Here is a 23,618-nt window from a genome sequence, read left to right on the forward strand (position 1 = left end):
GGTTCCTGTACCCCACCATAACTTCCCTGTCTCATTGGAACGTACCTATGCAGAACTCCAAACATTTGTGTCCCCTGAACATTTGCCATATTTCTTCCGTACCTTGCCGTGAGAATATCTGTTCCCAATTTAAGCATCCAAGTTCCTGCCTGATAGCCTCATAATTCCCCTTAATTCAATTAAAGGATTTTCTAACGCCTCTTCCTGTCTCTCTCCCAATGCCATGGTAAAGGAGATAGAATTATGATCACTATCTCCAAAATGCTCTGAGAGATCTGACACCCGACCAGGTTTCTTTCAAGTACAGTCTCTCCTCTGTTACGTACTTGTGACATGACAGTGGTACCCTTGTCACGTGACTGGGGTTGAAGCTATACTGGACTTGAGGTAATGGTCTTGTGGTGGTGGAGTGACGTCATTTTCCCACCAGTAGAGATCATGTGACAGGTTTTTTTTTTACAGGTTATAAAAAGAAGACCCCACCCTGTGAGGAGGGGCAGTTCGTGGCTGGATTTGCCAAGTTGACTTCATACCATTGCGTGATTTAATGTGATGACGCAGTTTAGTTGAAAGATGAAGCTTTATCTAATGCCTAAAGTTTAAAAGGTCATTGCCAGCAGGTTCTTTACAATACTGCTAGTTTGAGAATCAGTGGAGAGCGAAGATCGGAGTTAGGGAGTTAAAGATCGAGGAGAATCAATTTCTATGGTGAAACGGGTTCGACCTTTGTTTGATCCTTATTCGGAAGGATTTCGTTGACTATTCTCATGTTAATCCCTGGGTTTACCAGAAAGGATTGAGGATAGTGAGGAAGGAAAGGTCAGTGCCTTTAAGCCGTTCTGTTTCGTAAAATTCTTCGTGGGAAAAGTTCGACGTCGGGGATCAAAGCAAAGCGACGTGAAAGAGAACTTAAATCGTCTTATAAAGTCTCTCCTTTTAAATGAACTGTGAGCATTTCGAACTTTTGGCAATACCACTTTAAAGAACTGTTTTTGCAACATCGCTTTAAGAACTGTTTAAGCTGCCGTACAGCAGCTGTTTCCGGTTACGTTAGTGTTTGTTTACTTTTGGGGGGTTTGTTTTCAGTGTTTAATAAATGTGTTATTTGTTATATAAACCCTTGCCGAACTCATATTTATTGTTGCCTGAATACGTAACACCTCTTGTAGGCTTATCTACATATTGTGTCAAGAAACCTTCCTGAACACACCAAACAAACTCCACCCCATCTAAACCCCTCACTCTAGGGAGATACCAATCGATATTTGGGAAATTAAAACCTCCCACCACGACAACTCTGTTATTATTACACCTTTCCAGGATCTGCTTCCCTATCTGCTCCTCGATATCCCTGTTACTATTGGGCGGCCTGTAAAAAATACTCAGTAAAATTATTGATCTCTTCCTGTTCCTAACCTCCACCCACAGAGACTCTGTAGACAATCCCTCAATGATGTCCACCCTTTCTGCAGCCATGACACTATCTCTGATCAACAGTGCCACGCCCCCACCTCTTTTGCCTCCCTCCCCATTTGTTCTGAAACATCTAAAACCCAGCACTTGAAGTAACGAATCCTGTCCCTGAGCCATCCAAGTCTCTGTAATGGCCACCACATCATATCTCCAAGTACTGATCCACGCTCTAAGCTCATCTGCTTTGTTCACAATACTTGTGTTAAAATAAGACACATCTCAAACTGTCAGTCTAAGCGTGTCCCTTCTCTATCACCTGCCGATCTCCCTCACACACCTTCTCCAAGCTTTCTCTATTTGTGAGCCGACTGCCTCTTCCCCAGTCTCTTCAGTTCGGTTCCCACCTCACAACGATTCTAGTTTATACTCTCCCCAGTAACCTTCGCAAACTTCCCAGCCAGGATATTGGTCCCCCTGGGATTCAAGTGCAAACCGTCCTTATTGTACAGGTCACACCTGCCCCAAAAGAGATCCCAATGATCCAGAAATCTGAATCCCTGTCCCCTGCTCCAATCCCTCAGCCATGCATTTATCCTCCACCTCACTCTATTCCTATACTCACTGTTACATGGCACCGGCAGTAATCCTCAGATTACTACCTTTGCGGTCCTGCTTCTCAACTTCCTTCCTAGCTCCCTGTAGTCTGTTTTCAGGACCTCTTCCCTTTTCCTACCTATGTTTTTGGTACCTATATGTACCACGACCTCTGGCTGTTCTCCTTCCCACCACAGGATATCGTGGACATGATCTGAGACATCCCAGAACCTGGCACCTGGGAGGCAAACTTGCATCCAAGTTTCTTTCCTGTGTCCACAGAATCACCTGTATGACTCCCTGACTATCGAGTCCCCTATTACTACTGCTTTTCTCTTCCTTTCCCTACCCTCTGAGCCACAGGGCCGGACTCTGTGCCAGAGGCACGGTCACTGTTGCTTCCACCAGGTAGGCCATTCCCCCAACAGTACTCAAACAGGAGTACTTATTGTCAAGGGGTACAGCCACTGGGGTACCCTCTAGTACCTGACTCTTCCCCTTCCCCCTCCTGACTGTGACCCACTTGTCTGTCTCCCGTGACCCCGGTGTGACCTCCTGCTGATAACTCCTCTCTATCACCTCCTCGCTCTCCCTGACCAGATGAAGGTCATCGAGCTGCATCTCCAGTTCCCTAACGCGGTCCCTTAGGAGCTGCAGCTCGACACACCGGGTGCAGATATGGCCGTCCGGGAGGCTGGGAGACTCCAGGACTTCCCACATCCTACACCGGCCTCACGCACATTCTTCCTTTCTGCAATTAATGCAGTTAAACCTACCTCGCCTCGTCCTGTTACCGCCTAACCCCATTGAGCCAAAGCCCCATCAGTCTACTACCCTCTTCCTCCGCTGCCCACTGGATATGGCAGTCTTCTTTTTTTAAACTTTTCCTGCTCTATTTGATAGAGGAATACAAATGGCATGTAACACTTACCCAACAGGCTGGTATGTGTCTAGGGGAAAAGGAGATCCAGCCACTCACCAATCCCACCTCCCGTACACGCCGGTGCTGTGAGAATCGAGTTTATGCCTCGCTCCTGCCTACAGTATCAAACCCACAACAAATACCGTTATGAAATACACTTTAAAGAGTTTACTAAAATTAAAAGAGTATTAGGCAATATATATATATAAATATATATATATAAAAATATATATTTTTATATATATATATAAAAATAAAAGGAAAAAAACAAAAGGCGCCAACTTATCAAAGTTCAGTCTGTTTAGTGCACTCGTTGGAGCTCAATCACTGAACCAATCGACCCATCCGGCCGTCGCACCTGGGACCACCCCGGTGGTCTTACGAGCAGTCCAGCACACGTCCACCTTCCTCGGAGTCTTCCTCCCGACTCCCCTCACACCAAAAGCCCACGAAAACCCCTCCCCCAAGTTCCCTGCATCACAAGACACAATAACATTCCCCATTGATTAACAAATGAATACAATTACCATATCAGCCATTCTAAAGCGAAACAACGGCGAGAGAAACACTTATCCGACAAAGAAGCATTCCTGCTCGTAACAAACCAAAGAAGCCATTTTGAGTAACATACACAGGGCATTGTACATTCTCTCCCCACCAGCAAATGTCATGCCCTCATGGCATTACTAGAGTTCCCCAAAGCTTCTTGCAACACACAAAACCCAACCCAGGTGCAGAAAGCAGTGACATAACTACCCAGAGTAGTAGAAATCACACTTGGTTCTCCTGGTACCACATATGTCAACCGCTCCGGGGGGTGCCTAATCCTCTGAGATCTCCATACCCCTTCTGCCCCACTGGGCTCCCTTGTCACCTGCGAACCCACTGTCTCGGACACCCCAGGTCTACCTGACAGACCCGCACCCCCTTCCTCACAGGGGCCCTCCCTCACCCGAGATCTCTCCGGCTCACGCTCGGGTTCCACCCTCTCACCCACCAATGTTGGCTGCCTCTCCATTTGACCCTCAAGACCTTCCCTCCTCTCACCCAATTCAGTATGGGAAGGGCCAGGAGCCTCCTCTCCTGGTACTGGAGCGCCAGCGAATGGGAACAGGGCCCACTCATCTGAGTCGTCCTCCTCTGAATCAGTAGCCATTCCCGGGTGAGGGACCCGTCCCCGCTCTTCAGCAGCGGGCTCTTCCCGTTCTCCGCGCCCTCGCAGACTCCTTGTACTAGGCGTAACCTCCCTCTCGGGCTCCTTATCCACCTGCACCGCTTGACCCAGGGGCAGCAGGTGATTCCGATGGAGTACCTTGACAAGCCCTTTTCCATCCGCGGGTTTCACCCGGTAAACTGGCAGGTTCGGCATCTGGCTCTCTATTACATAGGGGCTGGCCGCCCATCGATCTGCCAACTTGTGCTTACCAGGGAGTCCCAAATTCCGTAAAAGGATCCGGTCGCCCGGCAATAATTGGACAAACTTCACCTTTTGATCATACCGCATCTTATTCCTCTGATTTTGTTTGGTAGCCGCCGCCTCGGCCAACTCGTACGCCCGCTGTAACTCCCTCTTCATGCCGGACACGTACTTTAGATGGGACTTCCCGGGAAATTCACCCACTCCACCCCCAAAACACACGTCAATGGGCAACCTCGCTTCCCGCCCGAACATCAGATAATAGGGCAAATACCCTGTAGCATCATTGCAAGTACAATTGTAACAGTGAACCAATTGTCCAATATGACGACTCCATCTACTTTTCTGCCCAATCTCCAGTGTCCCGAGCATGTCCAACAGGGTCCTGTTGAATCGCTCTGGCTGAGGATCTCCCTGTGGGTGATAAGGGGTAGTCCTGGATTTCTCAACCCCAAGCATAGTCAGTAATTCATGGATAAGGCGGCTCTCAAAGTCCCGCCCCTGATCACTATGGATTCGCCTGGGAAGGCCGTAATGCACAAAATACTTCTCCCATAACACCTTCGCCACTGTCGTCGCCTTCTGATCCTTGGTGGGAAATGCCTGAGCATAGCGAGTGTAATGATCGGTGATAACTAAGACATTCGCGATGTTGCTGGTGTCAGGCTCAATCGACAGGAAATCCATACATACCAGGTCCAGAGGTCCCGCACTCTGCAAATGTGACAGTGGAGCCGCAGACGCTGGCAGGGTCTTCCTCCGGATGCAACGATGGCATCCCCTACAGTATTCTTCGACGTCCCCCCTCATCCGGGGCCAGTAGAACCGGTCTTTGAGCAATCCATAGGTCTTTTCCACCCCCAAGTGTCCAGAATCATCATGTAAGGCCTGGAGTACAGTCCACTGATACTCCTCCGGCAGGACCAGTTGCCAACAGCGGGGTTGGTCCGGAGGCGTCGTTACCCGGTACAAGATTTGGTTCTTCAACTTTAACCGAGGCCACTCCTTCAACAACAGAGGCACAAATGGGTGTTTCGCCTTCTCAGCCAACGCCCCATCCCCCTTCTCGACCGCTCTCCACACTGTGCCAATGCCCGGGTCACTTTGCTGAGCAGCTGCCACTTCCCCCGGACTCAGTTCTGGCAACAGTTTAGTCTCCAGTGCGGTCAGGTCACAGTAAACTAGGGGTATGGCGTCGTCAAAAACCCCCAAATGGTCCACGGCTTGCTCCAGCCTCCCTCTTCCCTCGGCCTTTACGGTGATAGCAAACTGACACATCGCCTTCACTCCAGGGGCAGGGACACTCTCCCACTCCTCGTCCCTCTCCTGTTCCCCCGGCTCCCGACGAGACAAAGCATCCGCATCGACATTCTTGCTTCCGGGGCGGTACCTCAGGCTGAAATCATATACCGACAAGGCCGCCAGCCACCGATGTCTTGTGGCATCCAGCTTCGCCAAAGTCAAAATATAAGTGAGAGGATTGTTATCCGTTCTCACCTCAAACTTGGCTCCGTACAGATAATTGCTCAACTTGTCCACCACAGCCCAATTCAGCGCCAGGAACTCCAACTTGTGAGTGGGATAGTTTCTCTCCGATGGCGACAAGCTTCGGCTGACAAAGGCTACCGGCCTCAATGCTTTGCCATGCTCCTGGTACAGAACAGCCCCGAGACCCTCTCGGCTGGCATCCGTGTGCAGCACACATGGCTTCTGGGGATCGGCAAAAGCCAACACCGGGGCCTGGGTCAGTGCCCTTTTCAAAGATCGGAACGCCTCTTCACACTGATCATCCCATCTCGAGCCAAAAGGTTCCGCCGGGTTCCAGTATCCTCCAGCATCCTGCCTCTGGTTCCCCGTCCTCTTCTTCCCCACCGGGGGATAGCCACACAACAGCTGAGTCAACGGGTGACACACTTTGGCGTATCCTTTCACAAATCGCCGGTAATACCCACAGAACCCCAAAAATGAGCGCAGAGCACCCACTTTCTGGGGTCTCGGCCAGGTGGTCACGGCCTCTATCTTGGTTGGATCAGTAGCCACTCCCTCTCGCGAAATGATATGGCCAATGTAGTTAACCGACGACTTGCAGAACTGGCATTTGCCCAGGGAAAGCTTCAACCCTTCTTCATTAAGCCGGCCCAACACCTTCAACAGCCTCTCCTCATGTTCCTCCAAAGTCGATCCAAACACTATCAAATCGTCCAGGTACACCAGCACCTCTAACAGATTCATATCCCCCACAGTTCTCTCCATGAGCCTCTGGAAGGTGGCTGGGGCTCCCGATATGCCTTGGGGCATTCGTTCGAACTGAAAGAACCCCAGCGGGCAGATAAAGGCGGTCTTCTCTTTATCGCCCGCACTCATCGGGATCTGGTAATACCCACTTCTTAAATCCAGCACACTGAACCACTTCGCACCGCTCAGGCAGGCCAACGCATCCTCGACCCTCGGGACAGTATATTGATCAGGGACAGTTCGCCGGTTCAACATCCTGTAGTCAAATCACATGCGCACTCGCCCATTCTTCTTCCGTGCCACCACTATTGGGGACGCATAAGGACTTCGGGACTCAGCTATGATTCTGGCCTCCTTCAATATGCACAAGTGCTGTCGCACGTCCTCAACATCTGCCGCAGCCAGCCGTCGGGATCTCTCTCGGAACGGGGTGTCCTCCGTCACCCGGATGGTGTGGCGAGTGCTTTTGGAGCAGCCCACATCAAACTCGCCCCGAGAAAAAACCGCTTCCATCTTCAGCATCTTCTCCACTAGCCGGCGTTTCCACTTCGGTGACACTGGGGAATCCCCGAAGTTAAAGGCTTCAGCAGTCAGCTCCCTTCGATGCTCCAACCCCTCCCCGTTAGGGGTCCTCACTGGTGCGCTAGACATTACCGTCACTGGGAACAGATGTGCCAGCGGCATTCCCCTCTTAAAGGTGATTTCTCTTGCCGTGGTGTTCCTGACACTTATAGCTATACGCCTCGCATGTACCACCCCTGGTCTCTGCACTTCGGGCCTTACCAGGCCCCCGCCGGAAATCGTGTCTCCCCTTCAAGATCGTCTGGGGTGTCTACTAACAGGGCTTCTCCCGTCGGCACTCCTGGGAATCTGGGGGTCCCCATCACTAGTGCTACCTCCCCTGGTCGGATCACCTTGGGCCTCGCCTGCGTACACCACACCGTCCCTCGTTTACACTCCGGGTCCAGCCCTTGGGAGGCAACCCCTTCTTCGAATACCGCTCGAAACACTGGATGCACCGAGAGGGTCTCCAGAAAGTCTTCCCCCCCTTTCTCCTTACAAGCTCCCAGGAGCCGTCGCACAACAGGGGAGTTAGTCCCCACCAGGAGGGCAGCACCACCGGTTTCCACCGGGTCAGGACACACAAACACCAACGTCTCAATAGCTTCCGACACTCCCACATCGCCTTCCGAGAACTCCAATCTCACCGATAGGTACCCATTGTACGGGTAGTCACCCTCGCTCACACCCCAAATCTGCAGGGCGTCAAATGGGGTTATGGGCAAATGCTTTAGATATTGATTGTAGAACGACCGGTACAATAAGATCACCTGCGATCCCGTATCAAGAACGGCTTTTGCGTAAACTCCCCTCTATCCGTAGACCCACACTGGCACGGGGTCCTACCAGCCCATCCGGAATAGAGGCGTGAGCACCCGGTGGTCTTCCGGCTGGATCTCTGGGAACGTGTTCCTCTAGAGGCTCCAGTCCGTTCCCTCACTGAGCCTCTCCTAAGTTTCCCGACACCTCTCCCTTTTTAGTCGTAGGGGGGCTTGTCCTCCGCGGGACTCCTTGTCTCTCACAATCCCACCTAAAGTGTCCCTCCTCTCCACAGCTATAGAACACCATCGGCCGCCCACAGTCCCACCTGAAATGCCCCTCTTCCCCACAGTTAAAGCACACGCTGCCTGCCACCCCTCCTCTCCCAGGACGGCTCCTGCTCCCAATCCACTGCACTGATCGCCCCCGGGAGAGGGTACCTCCCCTCCAAAGGGGGTTCCCTACTCCCCGGGGGGTTGTCATTCCTCCAACCAGCCACCACTTCCTGTATCGCTGAAGATCGCTCCCGTAGGCCCGTGCCCCTTTTCCGCCCCAACGCTCTCTCTTCCTCTCGCACCTCTCTAATCAGTTGCCCGAAGGATGGAGGGGGACCTTTCCTATAAGCCTGCCGGATAGTCCACGCCACCTTGTCCTCCTCCAGAGAGCCACTGAATAGCTGACTCATCCTCACGCTAGCCACGTCAGTCACCTTCACTAACCCCCCCCCACCCCCGGGCGCCGCAGCCCCGAGAGCATACCCTCCACCCTAAATATGTACTAGGAGAGCTTTTCCCCTCTCCATTGTTCCAGGCGTTGGAACTCTGCTAAAAGCAGCCAGGGTTCCCCTGACAACCCAAACGCTCCCTCCAAAACTTCTATGCATTCCTCCACTGAGGCCCCAGGCTTCTCAACTTTCAACTCCCAGACGGTTTTGGCTGCTAAACCCCTCAAACTTCCCACCAATCACTGCCTCTTCTCCTCCTCCGAGCCTGGCCACTCCTCTAACATCAAAGACGTATGCTCGATCCAGGTCTCATAGTCCACCTCCCCATCCGGAGTAGGCTTGGCTCCGGAGAACACCCCCAGCTTCAGCCGTGGCCTCTCGGCCACCCCCACCAGGGAGTTAAGTGCGGCTGCCAGCTCCGAGGCTTCCACCCTACCTGGGGAGCGGGGCTTAGTCACGACTCCCTCCTCCCTTTACTAGTGCCGGGCACCTCTCGGGGGTCCACCTCTAGCTCTAACTCCTCCTCCGGTGTCTCCTCAGCCTCATCCTTGTAGGAGTGGAGCCCCCACGGCCCCTCCTCCCCCGGTACACTGACCGTCGCTGGCAGTCCCACCGTCCTGACTTCAGCACTCGTACGAACCAACACCCAGCTAGACTCTACCTCTTTACCACACCGTCTAGCTACCAATTCTACCTGCCCAATACCCTTCACCGAACTCAAGCCCCGCAGTATCGCGTCTCCCGAAACCTCGAAAATCCACCCCGCTCACTACACAGGCATACTGCACCGGTACATCGTCCAACTCGCAGCAGTTAACAATCTTATCTCTGTCCATCTCCGCACTGCTGCCTGCCCCTGACTGCTGATTCCACAGCCCCTGACAATGCAATCCGGGACGAGCACCTCACAAATGTAACCCTTACCCAACAGGCTGGTATATGTCTAGGGGAAAAGGAGATCCAGCCACTCACCAATCCCACCTCCCGTACACGCAAGTGCTGTGAGAATCGAATTTATGCCTCGCTCCTGCCTACAGTATCAAACCCACAACAAATACCGTTATGAAATACACTTTAAAGAGTTTACTAAAATTAAAAAGAGTAGTAGGCAATACTATATATATATATATATAAAAGGAAAAAACAAAAGGCGCCAACTTATCAAAGTTCAGTCTGTTTATTGCACTCATTGGAGCTCAATCACTGAACCAATCGACCCATCCGGCCGTCGCACCTGGGACCACCCCGGTGGTCTTACGAGCATTCCAGCACACGTCCACCTTCCTCGGCCTCCTCCTCCCACCGAAAACCCCTCCCCCAAGTTCCCAGCATCACAAGACACAATAACATTCCCCATTGATTAACAAATGAATACAATTACCATATCAACCATTCTAAAGCGAAACAACGGCGAGAGAAACACTTATCCGATAAAGAAGCATTCCTACTCGTAACAAACCAAAGAAGCCATTTTGAGGAACATACACAGGAAAATGGCACATAATGAAGGAAAGAGTTCAGAATTAGGCAGGGTATAGACAGGATAAATGGAAACAGGCTTTTTCCACTGAGGTTGACCAAGACAAACTACAGTTCATAAGTTAACGGTGAAACACCGTACTGAAGGGGAACCTGAGAGGACATTTATTCAGAGTGGTGTGGGTGTGGACTAAGCTGCCAGCGGAAGTGAAGAATGTGGGTTTGATTTCAACAAATAAAAGAAATTTGGATAAGGTACTTCAATGGGGAAGGGTTACCGACACGGAGTCGGTAACTGCAGTCGAAGGAAAAAACTTTATTCGAAATCTTCAGCCTCACTTTTAAGCCTCCCTCAACCTGCCCCCCCATGGCGCAGAGGCTCCAAAGCTCTGTGCTCGCAAACCCCCGTAGGCTATCTAATTGTGAGTCGGTTCGGATGTGCCAGGAAATGGGTCGCCACATAACCCCCACCCCCCCCAGAACCAGCGATACACCCCCCAATGTCCACAGTCTGGGCCAGAACCTGCTTGGGAGGTCGGCCTCTGCGCCGAGGTGCCGGAAACTCGGCCGGTTGCGCCAGGTCCACATGGGCCGCTTTGAGGCGGTCCACCGTGAAAACCTCCTCTTTCCCCCCAACGTCCAGCACGAACGTGGACCCGTTGTTCCGGAGCACCATAAACGGCCCCTCGTATGGCCGCTGCAGCGGTGGCCGATGCCCGCCCCTTCGTACAAACACAAACTTACAGTTCTGTAGGTCTTTGGGTACGCAGGTCGGGTGCCGCCCGTGCTGTGAAGTGGGTATGGGGGCCAGGTTACCGAGCTTCTCGCGTAGTCTGCCCAGGACTGCTGCGGGATCTTCCTCTTGCCCCCGTGGGGCTGGTAGGAACTCCCCGGGGACGACCAGGGGCGCGCCGTATACCAACTCGGCCGACGCGGCGTGCAGGTCGTCCTTGGGCGCTGTGCGGATGCCGAGTAGGACCCAGGGAAGCTCGTCCGCCCAGTTGGCTCCTCGCAGGCGGGCCATGAGGGTCGACTTCAGGTGATGGTGGAAACGCTCCACTAGCCCGTTCGACTGTGGGTGGTAGGCAGTGGTGTGGTGCAGCTGAGTCCCCAAAAGGCTGGCCATAGCTGACCACAGGCTGGAGGTGAACTGGGCGCCTCTGTCGGAGGTAATGTGGGCCGGTACACCAAAGCGGGATATCCAGGTGGCGATCAGGGCTCGGGCGCAAGATTCGGAGGTGGTGTCGGTGAGCGGGACCGCCTCTGGCCATCTTGTGAACCGGTCCACAATAGTCAGGAGGTGCCGCGCTCCACAATATCCACATGAATGTGGTCGAAACGCCGGTGGGCGGGATGGAACTGCTGCGGTGGGGCTTTGGTGTGCTGCTGCACCTTGGCCGTCTGGCAGTGCATGCACGTTCTGGCCCATTCACTGACTTGCTTGCGGAGTCCGTGCCAAACGAACCTGCTGGAAACCATCCGGACAGTTGTCCGGATGGAGGGATGCGCCAAGTTATGAATGGAGTCGAAAACGCGTCGCCGCCAGGCTGTCGGGACGACGGGACGGGGCCGGCCGGTGGCGACATCACAGAGTAGGGTCCTCTCACCCGGGCCCACGGGGAGGTCCTGGAGCTGCAAACCGGAGACTGCGGTTCTGTAACTCGGAATCTCCTCATCGTCCACTCTGCGCCTCTGTCAGTGCCTCAAAGTCTACCCCTTGGGAAAGGGCATGAACGGTAGGGCGAGAGAGCGCATCCGCCACGACATTGTCCTTACCCGAGACGTGCCGGACATCCGTTGTGTATTCAGAGATGTAGGACAGGTGGCGTCGCTGGCGGGACGACCAGGGGTCGGATGCTTTCGTAAACGCAAAGGTAAGCGGTTTGTGGTCCGTGAACGCGGTGAAGGGCCGACCTTCTAGGAAGTACCTGAAATGCCGGATTGCCAGGTAGAGCGCCAACAGTTCCCGGTCGAAAGCACTGTATTTGAGCTCGGGTGGCCGCAGGTGTTTGCTGAAAAACGCCAGGGGTTGCCAGCGACCTGCGATGAGCTGCTCCAGCACCCCACCGACTGCCGTGTTTGATGCGTCCACTGTGAGGGCGGTAGGGGCGTCCATTCTGGGATGTACTAGCATCGCGGCGTCCGCCAAAGATTCCTTCATTTGAACGAAAGCGACGGCGGACTCCTCGTCCCAGGTAATGTCCTTGCTCGGACCCGACATCAGGGCGAACAGGGGGCGCATGATCCGGGCAGCTGAAGGGAGGAAGCGGCGGTAGAAATTGACCATACCTACGAATTCCTGAAGGCCTTTGATCGTGGTGGGTCGGGGAAAGAGGCGGACCGCATCTACCTCAGCGGGCAGAGGGGTTGCCCCGTCTTTAGTAATCCTGTGGCCCAGGAAGTCAATGGTATCGAGTCCGAACTGGCATTTGGCGGGGTTGATTGTAAGACCGTACTCAGTCAGTCGGGCGCAGAGTTGACGGAGGTGGGACAGATGTTCCTGATGACTGCTGCTGGCTATGAGGATGTCATCCAAATAGATGAACGCGAAGTCCAGGTCCCGTCCCACCGCGTCCATTAAGGAACTCGAAAAGGCCAAACGGGGTGATGAGAGCCGTTTTGGGGACGTCGTCAGGATGCATCGGGATTTGATGGTACCCTCGGACGAGGTCTACCTTGGAGAAGATCCGTGCGCCGTGCAGGTTTGCTGCAAAGTCCTGAATGTGCGGCACAGGGTAGCGGTCCGGTGTGGTAGCCTCGTTCAGCCTGCGGTAGTCGCCGCACGGTCTCCAGCCCCCGTCGCTTTGGGCACCATGTGCAGGGGGGAGGCCCATGGGCTGTCGGACCGCCGGATGATCCCCAATTCCTCCATCCTCTGGAACTCCTCCTTCACCAGTCGGAGCTTGTCCGGGGGAAGCCACGAGCGCGGGCGTGGAGGGGTGGTCCCTGTGTCGGGATGTGGTGCTGTACGCCGTGCCTGGGCATGGCTGCTGTGAACTGCGGTGCCAGAACCGATGGGAACTCCGCCAGGACCCTGGTGAAGTCGTTGTCGGACAGCGTGATGGAGCCGAGGTGAGGGGCTGGCAACTGGGCCGCGCCCAGGGAGAACGTCTGAAAGGTCTCGGCGTGTACCAGTCTCTTCCTGGGCAGGTCGACCAGTAGGCTGAGAGCCCGCAAAAAATCCGCACCCAGAAGCGGTTGGGCTACGGCGGCCAGTGTGAAGTCCCACGTGAACTGGCTGGAGCCGAACTGTAGCTGCCCCAGACGGGTGCCATAGGTCCTTACGGTGCTGCCATTCACGGCCCTCAGGGGGGGACCCGGTGCCCTGGTGTGGGTGTCGTAACTCGTCGGAGGTAAAACGCTGATCTCAGCCCCAGTATCGACCAAAAACCGGCGTCCCGACCTTCTATCCCACACATACAGGAGGCTATCCCGATGGCCAGCCGCCGTAGCCATCAGCGGCGGCTGGCCCTGGCGTTTCCCGGGAACTTGCAGGGCGGGCGACAACGGCGGGCTTCTGCGCCCCACCGCTGGTGGTAGAAGCACCAGTGGTCATTGGGCCGGGGGTTGGCGGGCTCTGCGGCCGGGCCTGGACTGGTTTGCTGCCGGGAGCGTGGCTGGGAGATCTGTGCGATGGACGCCCCGCTCACCTTTTTGGCGTTCCACAGCAAGTCCGCCCGGGCTGCCACCTTCCGGGGGTCACTGAAATCCGCATCGGACAGCAGCAGGCGTATGTCCTCGGGCAGCTGCTCCAGGAATGCCTGCTCAAACATGAGGGAGGGTGTGTGTCCGTCGGCGAGAGACAACATCTCATTCATTAAAGCCGATGGAGGTCTGTCTCCCAAGCCATCCAGGTGCAGTAAACGGGCAGCCCGCTCGCGCCGTGAGAGTCCGAAAGTCCTGAGGAGCAGGGCTTTGAATTCCGTGCACTTGCCGTCTGCCGGGGGCGACTGCACGAACTCCGCGACCTGGGCCGCTGTGTCCTGGTCGAGGGAGCTCACCACGTAGTAGTAGCGGGTGTCTCCTGAGGTGATCCGGCGAACGTGGAATTGGGCTTCGGCTTGCTGGAACCATAGGTTCAGGCGCTGTGTCCAGAAACCCGGCAGTTTCAACGAAACCGCATGAACAGAGGCGGCGTCGGTCATTTCTGGTCCAAAAATCGTTTGGACCGTCGGGGTCACCAATTGTAGCGGCGTGCTACAAGCAGCGCTAAAATTACGACACGGAGTCGGTAACTGCAGTCGGAGGAAAAAACTTTATTCGAAATCTTCAGCCTCACTTTTAAGCCTTCCTCAACCTGCTCAACCTGCCCCCCATGGCGCAGAGGCTCCAAAGCTCTGTGCTCGCAAACCCCCGTAGGCTATCTAATTGTGAGTCGGTTCGGATGTGCCAGGAAATGGGTCGCCACAGTACTAGCTTAATAAAGGAAAGATAAGTTTTTGGAGATTTCATTTTGGATTCAAACTGAATTTCATTTTGGATTTCATTTGGGTTTCAGGTCACATATTTGACATTTTACATTACAGAGATCTGAAAATAGAAAATATTTCTATTCCTGTGGTGCTACAATAGGCTTTTGTTCACATACTGTCTTGGTATGCCCTTTCTGCTGGTGCTTTCTTCTCAGTCTCCTCTCTCTCCATGTGCCCAGCATAGCAGCAGGCAAATAGAGGTTTCATGCCTTGTATAACAGAGTCAATGGGTGTGGAGTTCTGAACTGGAGGAATGGTGGCCACATACTGTGTTCTGGCCTCCAGTAAATGATGCAAAACCATTTGCAGCAGTTTGAGCTGTTGTCATTAGAACAAATAAGATATAACCCAACTGTCCCAGAATTTTTTAAATGGCTGGAAAAGCACGGGAATAGGCCATCAACCACCAGCCTAAGTAAACATCCAAATAATCATATCATTCTCTGCATTTTGATGGGCCCATCTTTTCTGAGGATGATCACCTTGTCGTGAGGGCAGAAGCTTGCCATTTTTGAGGACTGTTTGGTGGCTGCCCATGCATCAGCCTCCCCATATTAAACAAAATCACGTATAGGCATTCTCCCTGAAGGGAATAACCCCTTGGGAGAATGTCACATTCAACTCCAGCGATCACACTACGACCATTACGAGTTTATCCAGGAGCCTCATAGATACCTCTATGGAGGAGGAGAAGATGGCTCTCTGGAGAATGGATATCTGTTGCGTGTTAAGTAGGGATCCGTGCACAATCCTGATTTGATGGAGGCAGACGTGAGAGCGTGAAGGAACTTCTGAAATGCCCGCTTCTTTGCCGCTGCTACCGTGCAGTCCGGAATCTCCGGAGAAGGCCTCCGAGACCTCGGCTTTGCTTGTTTCGGCGGCCGGAACGAAATTGAAGGTGCTCGGGAGGCTGTATCGGAGGCTCGAAGTTTTCGGACGGACTCAGAGTCTGCTGTTGTCAGGTGCTTCCGAGGCATTGTCAGTGCCTGGAAGTTTATGGCAGGAAGAGTTCTCCCGCTTGCTGCCTGATATCCGGACGATTGGGACTTGAGACTTTTTAAACCGTGTCCATGGTCTGCATTACGGTATTGCTTTGCACTGCTGTAACTATATGATATAATTGTGGTTTTGTCAGTGTGAGTCTTGGTTTCTCCTTTTTTTATTTTGTGATATCACTCTGGAGGAACATTGTATCATTTCTTAATGCATGCATGCATTTCTAAATGACAATAAACGAGGACTGAGTGTTCTCATAATCTTAAAAAAAATAGTATTTGCCACACCTGGTCCAGCACATCTCCTTTGAACTAGCTCCCTCTCAGCTTAAATACATGCTCTCTCGATTGTTGCTCACACGTTGTTAATGGCACCGCACTGAATTTTTTTTTTAAGTTTTGCAGCTTCTGAAAATCCGTAGTAAAATGAAATGATGAAAATACTCACCAGGCTGGGCAGCAGTTCCTGAAAACAAAGGAGTATATTGTGTTATATTCTGTAACTGGGAATCAATGGAGGCCAGCAAATGGATTTGCATCAATGGTCTAAATGAGGACATGGCCAGTATTGCTGCAGGTAGTTATTCTGAAATGGGTAAAGACAAGAATGAGCATTTCAGTGCAGAATGATAGCCTAGTGGTTAACACAATTGCTTTGCAGGGCCAGCATTCACTGATCAGCGTTCAATCCCACGGCTGTCTGCGAGGGACTTGTGTGTTCTCCCTACTGTGTTGACTCTGTGTGTTTCCTCCTACATTCCAAAGATACACATATTAGAGTTGGTGCCGGAATCAAGGCAACACATGCAGGCTACCCAGGCCAATCCTCGCTGCAACAATACAATTCACTTTACATGTGACAAATAAAGCTTAATCTTTTTCAATAACATGTGACAAATAAAGCTTAATCTTTTTCAATAACAAACTTTGAAAGACTGCAAATCATTTCTGACAGAAGAAAAATCTGTATAACCACTAATGTACCTCCTGCCAATTTCTATACAGAGAAGGCAGAAAATTTGGTGAATAATACATTTTAATAATTTAGTTTACTAATTCAAAGGAAACAATACTGTGATAAAAGGCCACTGACCTCTTTGCACAGATGCTGAAAAACAAGGTGAACATTTCCAACATTCTTTTTATTTCAGCTTTCCAGCATCTGCAGTTTTTCTTTTTGATAATGTTTCCAGGACAAAATTTGCTTAACAATGGTGCTGCACCATCAGCATAGTAATTGCGGGAGGTATTAGGAACAAAACAAAGCTTCTGATTGCGGCAACCAACTCACTTGTCTAGCCTCTGTAAAGAGTGGACAACAACATGCACAATGGTAACATTAACAATGTGGAATAGGTAAACTTTCACAAATTTGTCCAGGATGGACAAACTTGTATTGACTAAGTGAAAAATTCAAGCTTAATGAATACAGTTGTATTTCAAACCCATGTCTGAAATTAAAGACATGGACCCTTTCTTGGAATTGAATTTAGCTGTGACTTTGAATATGATCTTACAATTTCAAAACATTTTAGTGCTGTTTAAGAGCTTGAGAGTCACAGAGAACTGCAGCATAGAAACAGGCCTTTTAGCCCATCTGGTCCATGCTGAACTATTAAACTGCCTAGTTCAATTGATTTGCATCTGGACCATAGCCCTCAATACTCCTTCATCCATGTACCTATGCATACTTCCCTTAAACGTTGAAATGCAACCCACAATTTCTGCCAGCAGCTCGGTGCACTCTCTCACCACCTTGTGAGTAAAAAAGTTTCCCTTCAGGTTCATCTTTCACTCTCAACACATGACCTCTCATTATAGTCTCTCACAACCTCGGTGGGAACAGCCTGCTTACATTTACCCTATCTACCCCCCCCCCCCATTATTTTGGTTACCTCTAATAAATCTCCCCTCGTTCTCCCACGCTCCAGTGTATAAAGCCCTGACCTATTCTGCCTCTCTCTATAACTCAGGTCACCATGTCCCAACAACATTCCTGTAAATTTTCTCTGCACTCTTTCAATCTTATTGATATCTTTCCAATACCCAATATCCGAAAACATGATGAGATGAAAATAATGTCAAACTATATGAGTGCATATTAAGTTTTTAATAAAGGTTCATAGTAACATCTGATCATTAAATGAAAATGCTGCCCATATTTATTTTAACAGCAAATTATATACAAGTGATATTTTAATATTGAACACTAAATAATGATATAAACAAAGCTGAAAACTACAAGCCAATACACTATTTCAACTGCTCACAGAAAAATAAATATGATTGCACAAAAAAAAATTGTGAAGTAGTTACATTATAATCAAGGCCGCGTAGATCACTGCAGGTGATAAATGAGGCCTGCACATGCCTTCATGCTTTAAAAACGGTAACTCTGATCAACAATGATGAGCCCCTACCCCACCCCAAACATGATTTTTCTGCACCTCCTAAGGTCTATGATAATCTCTTTCCCCATTTTCTCCACATCAATGAAATAAAAACTCTTATTGCTCATGCGTGGTTTTGACTTTCAACCTAATTACTCTTAACTGTGAGATTAGCAATGTACATTAGGTACATCAAAAGTTTAATCATGAGTGTGTTAACATAAAAAAAACAAGCAAAAATTAGTAGCTTGGACTGTATATATTTCCATTTGTATTTTACTAAGGTAATCAATAAGCACTAACAAATGGTTCTTCATTTTTCTACATTTAGTCATTCCAACCATAATTTTATAATTAACAAAATTGATAACCCATCTTCCAATGAACAAAGAAAACCTTAGAAGAGCTCAAAATTTAATTTAATTTCCACCTGGTCTTTTGACCAGATAGTTCATTCTTATCAGTTCCCCTGCATTGTCTTCATTATTCGGTAGATATATGTTAAGTTGGAAACTTGCACTTCTAAAAGTTGTCATGGCGGTGGTAACATCTACAGCAAATAACAGTTCCGATTAATTAGAGTCATAGAACACTATGGCACAGAAGCAGGCCATTTGGCCCATCTAGTCTGTGTTTAGCTGTTATTCTGCTTAGCCCCACTCATCCATGTACTTATCCAAACTTCTCTTAAATGTTAAAACTGAACCTGCGTCCACCACTTCCATTGGCTGCTTGTTCCACACCCTCACCATTCTCTGAGCAACAAAGTTCCCCGTTATGCTCCTCATAAACATGTCATCTTTCACCCTTAACCTATAATCTCACGCCTCAGTGGAAAATATATTCCTCAGAATATACTCTTGTCTACATTTTATTGGACTATAAAACCATAAAGCAGCTACTAGGGTCCACACTGTCAACAATTACAAATACATTCTACATGACGGCAAAGTTGTCTTCAATATCTAGTAAATACAAATATTCTAAATTACCTTAATTTACACACTTTTTTATTACTTGTTGGTTTAAACTGTTTAAAATGAATCTTGAAACAAAAATATATGAAAATAAAAATACAGAATTCTCAGAGATCCAATGCTCATGTTACAAGACACAAATCCTGGTACTCCTTCATCAAACCAATCAAACATTCAGTTCTGCAAATCAACTTTGAAGATCTTGAACTAATTCATCATATTTGGGTGCCCAATTTCTTGCAGATTTAGTCTGGACATATCTGAAGCTTGGAAACAACTGTCACAGACAGTCATCAGCAACATTCCATGACATCAGGAGTCTTTCAGAATTCAATATTTCACTGTTGTATAGTGCAAGATTTCACCTGACATTTGGAGATGACACATGCAAGATGGAATGGTGGAGTAGACTCAATGGGCCAAATGGACTCACTCTGCTCCTGTGTCTTATGGTTTAAGATATTCACCACTGGCTATTTTAAATATTTGGACTAAAATCTCACCGTCAAGTTTAAGTTCATTAACTATCAATTCTAGTACCCTTCATGAAAATAAATCTCCTGTAAAATAATTTGTGTGTTTAGTTAGAAGCAGCATTTTTGATATTCAGTACCCACAAAGTGCAATATAGATTCAATTTGTTTAAAACAATGAATTATCCCAGTTTTAATAATTTTCATCCAGTTTTATCATTTGTTCTAACACAAGAGCACTGACCCAAAACAATAACTTAGTTTTAATCTCCACTGCTCTTTGGCCTACTGTAGATCCAACAACTTTATCAACACTGTCAGTATTTCACTCTCATTATTATTTTAGGCATCACATACAAGTAACTCGGCCATGGATGGTCCCAAGCCCAGATGCAAAAGGAGGAGGGTTGGGTATCGGACTAGCAACCTCATCCCATAAAAACCCAGAGCAACAAAAATACCAACGGAAGCTGCAAAGACCTTATCCTGGGAGAGGAAGGATCTGGTAGGATGGGCTACATCCAGGATAGAGGGCTCTGGTGAGCTACTGTCAGTGGTCTAATCCCCTGTAGGGGTGATGGGCTTCAGTGAGTAATACAAATCAATACATGCATTCCAGTCTACATTCCCTTCAAAAGGAAAACCATAAGACCTGAAGGAAAGAAAGGCTCATTCGCCCACAACCACAAAGTAGTAAAATAAAGGGCCAATATGGGAAAGAAAACAAACAGTTCAGATATGTTTCTCACTCCAGCCATCCTCCGCAATGATGCCGAAAGGTATGGTTTTTACTGTTGAACTGCCCCTCAAAATATCAACTTCAGTTAAAAAGTCATTGCTTCTGCCCTCACAGCACAACTGCCAGTTAGAAAGTCCAAAGGTCAAGTTGAACCAAATGATATTTTAACAGAATATTTTCAATCTTTAAGCTTTGCATTTGAATAAACAAATCACATTATGTCTTACATTAGCACCATAATATTGAGATTGGAGTGATCTTTCAAAGTGCTTATTCAGCAGTTTTTTGATTAAACTTAACAGCAATGCACTCAAAGCGAGCACTGCCTGTAACTACTACTACTTAGTGCTGTTCTGGAGTTCAAATGTAGTTCAAAATATCAAGTTGAAATGCACAAAGTAAAATTGTAATAAGCATTACATGAACATAGAAATACAACTTTAACTTTCACAATTAAATAAAATGCACATTTGCCTTTATCAAATCATAAGACTTAAATATTGCAGCATCTAAAATGTAAACCTTTCAAAATAGGAATTAATCAGTTGTGAGAGAAACATATTTTAATATCACTGCTAAGACGTGTTTTACAACTAGATTGACAGAAATGTTTAACATTGACTACTTGACAAAATAAATTTTCAAAGTATCACAAATAAGGAAGGAAAATATGGCAGTCTGACATGCAGTGAATCTGTACTTTAAAGATCACATGACTGCACTTTGAGTGACTATGTCTGCTTTTTGGATAAAGAATCAATCAATATATTCTCCATGATTGTAGTAGTGACACGAGGTTTATCCATGTTCCTAGTCTGGATTGACTGCCCATTTCCCAGCATTCCTTCAGGATGAAGTGCTCAGTAACCTAGTTCAGTTCTTGGGTTCCTGCTGCACTTCCTCATCATCTGTTTTGAAGAAAAGTAGTGGAAACATTCCTAGTAAACAACCAATGGTCACTCCTATAACTTTTCCCTAAAAAAAAAAGAAAATTTTAAGATATTTAAAGTAACCTAAGTAACACAAGGCATAATCAGAAGATAAGTCAATTCACATTTCCAAAGAAGATTAGATTTAAAGATTAGCTCTATTGGTCAAACATACATTGAAACATACAGTGAAATGCACTGTTTGCATCAAATCAGCAAGGATTATGCTGGACAGTCTGTAAGTGTCACCACAATTCTGGCACCAACATAGCATGCCCACATCTAACTAAGCCTCACCCATCCATCTTTGAAATGTGGGAGGAAACTCGCACAAACTCCTTACAAACAGCAGGAATTGAACCCCAATTGGTGGTCAATGGAACTGTAAAGCACATTCTGATAGGCAGCAGTGACAGGTGTGCTCCTATATAATATGACCATTGAAACAAGAGCTACACAAATTACTGGCTTGGGCAGAAACTATTTCCATGTGAAGAGCAAGAAGATAAGACGTGAAAGGACCTGTCAAGTGTGACAGTGGGAAAGTGTGCATGGAACCAGAGGAAATAGCAGGGGAACTTAATGAATACTTTGCTTCAGTATTCACCATGGAAAAGGATCTTGGTGATTGTAGTGATGACTTGCAGTGGACTGAAAGGCTTGAGCATGTAGATATTAAGAAAGAGGATGTGCTGGAGCTTTTGGAAAGCATCAAGTTGGATAAATCACCGGGACCAGATAAGATGTACCCCAGGCTACTTCCGGGGCGAGGGGACAGATTGCTGATCCTCTGGCGATGATCTTTGCATCATCAATGGGGACGGGAGAGGTTCCGGAGGATTGGAGGGTTGCGGATGTTGTTCCCTTATTCAAAAAAGGGAGTAGAGATAGCCCAGGAAATTATAGACCAGTGAGTCTTACTTCAGTGGTTTGTAGGTTTATGGAGAAGATCCTCAGAGGCAGGATTTATGAACATTTGGAGAGGTATAGTCAGCATGGCTTTGTCAAGGGCAGGTCGTGCCTTACAAGCCTGATTGAATTTTTTGAGGATGTGACTAAGCACATTGATGAAGGAAGAGCAGTAGATGTAGTGTATATGGATTTCAGCAAGGCATTTGATAAGGTACCCCATACAAGGCTTACTGAGAAAGTAAGGAGGCATGGGATCCAAGGGGACATTGCTTTGTGGATCCAGAACTGGCTTGCCCACAGAAGGCAAAGAGTTGTTGTAGATGGGTCATGTTCTGCATGGAGGTCGGTCACCAGTGGTGTACCTCAGAGATCTGTTCTGGGACCCTTCCTCTTCGTGATTTTCATAAATGACCTGAATGAGGAAGTGGAGGGATGAGTTAGTAAGTTTGCTGATGACACAAAGGTTGGAGGTGTTGTGGATAGTGTGGAGGGCTGTCAGAGGTTGCAGTGGAACATTGATAGGATTGCAAAACTGGGCTGAGAAGTGGCAGATGGCGTTCAACCTAGATAAATGTGGTGGTTCATTTTGGTAGGTCAAATATGATGGCAGAATATAGTATTAATGGTAAGACTCTTGGCAGTGTGGAGGATCAGAGGGATCTTGGGGTCTGAGTCCATAGGACTCAAAGCAGCTGCGCAGGTTGACACTGTGGTTAAGAAGGCATACGGTGCATTGGCCTTCATTAATTGTGGAATTGAATTTAGGAACCAAGAGGTAATGTTGCAGCTATATAGGACCCTGGTCAGAAACCATTTGGAGTACTGTGCTCAGTTCTGGTCACCTCACTACAGGATGTGGAAACCATAAACCAAACCATGTGTGCAGAGGAGATTTACAAGGATGTTGCCTGGATTGTGGAGCATGCCTTATGAAGATGGATTGAGTGAACTCAGCCTTTTCTCCTTGGAGCAACGGAGAATGAGAGGTGACCTGATAGAGGTGTATAAGATGATGAGAGGCATTGATCGTGTGGATAGTCAGAGGCTTTTTCCCAGGGCTGAAATGGTTGCCACAAGAGGACACAGGTTTAAGGTGCTGGGGAGTAAGTGCAGAGTAGAAGTCAGGGGTAAGATGTTTTTTTTTTAAAACACAGAGAGTGGTGAGTGCCGGCAATGTGTCGGAGGCGGATACGATAGGGTCTTTTAAAAGACTTTTGGATGGGTATATGGATAGAGGGCTATGGGTAACCTTAGTAATTTCTAAGTTAGGGACATGTTTGGCACAACTTTGTGGGCCAAAGGGCCTGTACTGTGCTGTAGGTTTTCTATGTTTCTACGTCTCTATAATTGTTAACTAGGTACTTTCTGATGCTTCCCAGAGATGAGATGATCTACTTTACCAAGGGTATCAAAGTGAAACTTTCCTATTTTGTTTCTTTCTTTGAATGACAGCAGGTAAGGCGCCAGCTGTGGAGCCTTGTGGCAGAGTCCGCCTGTTTAAGGGGTGCTGCAACAACCTTGCACTCAACACCAAGGAACTGATTGTGGACTTCAGGAAGGACAAACATGTAGCACTTCATTGATAGAATGGGTGAGCAGTTTCAAGGTTTGGACGTCAACATCTTTG

At 48.8% G+C, this 23,618-nt stretch overlaps 1 protein-coding gene across 3 annotated transcripts in view; it reads right to left on the reverse strand.

The window, feature by feature from the left end:
• Positions 1-2,938: 2,938 nt before the first annotated feature.
• Positions 2,939-23,618, reverse strand: part of tmem65 (transmembrane protein 65) — a 108,958-nt gene continuing 88,278 nt past the window's right edge. For 2 of the 3 annotated variants that reach the window (XM_059970448.1, XM_059970462.1), the window contains one exon: positions 17,663-21,125. In XM_059970448.1, coding sequence (XP_059826431.1) covers positions 21,024-21,125 — 102 coding nt within the window. In that variant the 3' untranslated portion in view covers positions 17,663-21,023. Of the gene's footprint in view, positions 3,046-17,662; positions 21,126-23,618 lie in introns of those variants that run through there. The other variant, XM_059970455.1, reaches the window with a different exon arrangement.

The sequence above is a fragment of the Hypanus sabinus genome, chromosome 1, assembly GCF_030144855.1.
Source record: "Hypanus sabinus isolate sHypSab1 chromosome 1, sHypSab1.hap1, whole genome shotgun sequence".
NCBI classification, from domain to species: domain Eukaryota; kingdom Metazoa; phylum Chordata; class Chondrichthyes; order Myliobatiformes; family Dasyatidae; genus Hypanus; species Hypanus sabinus.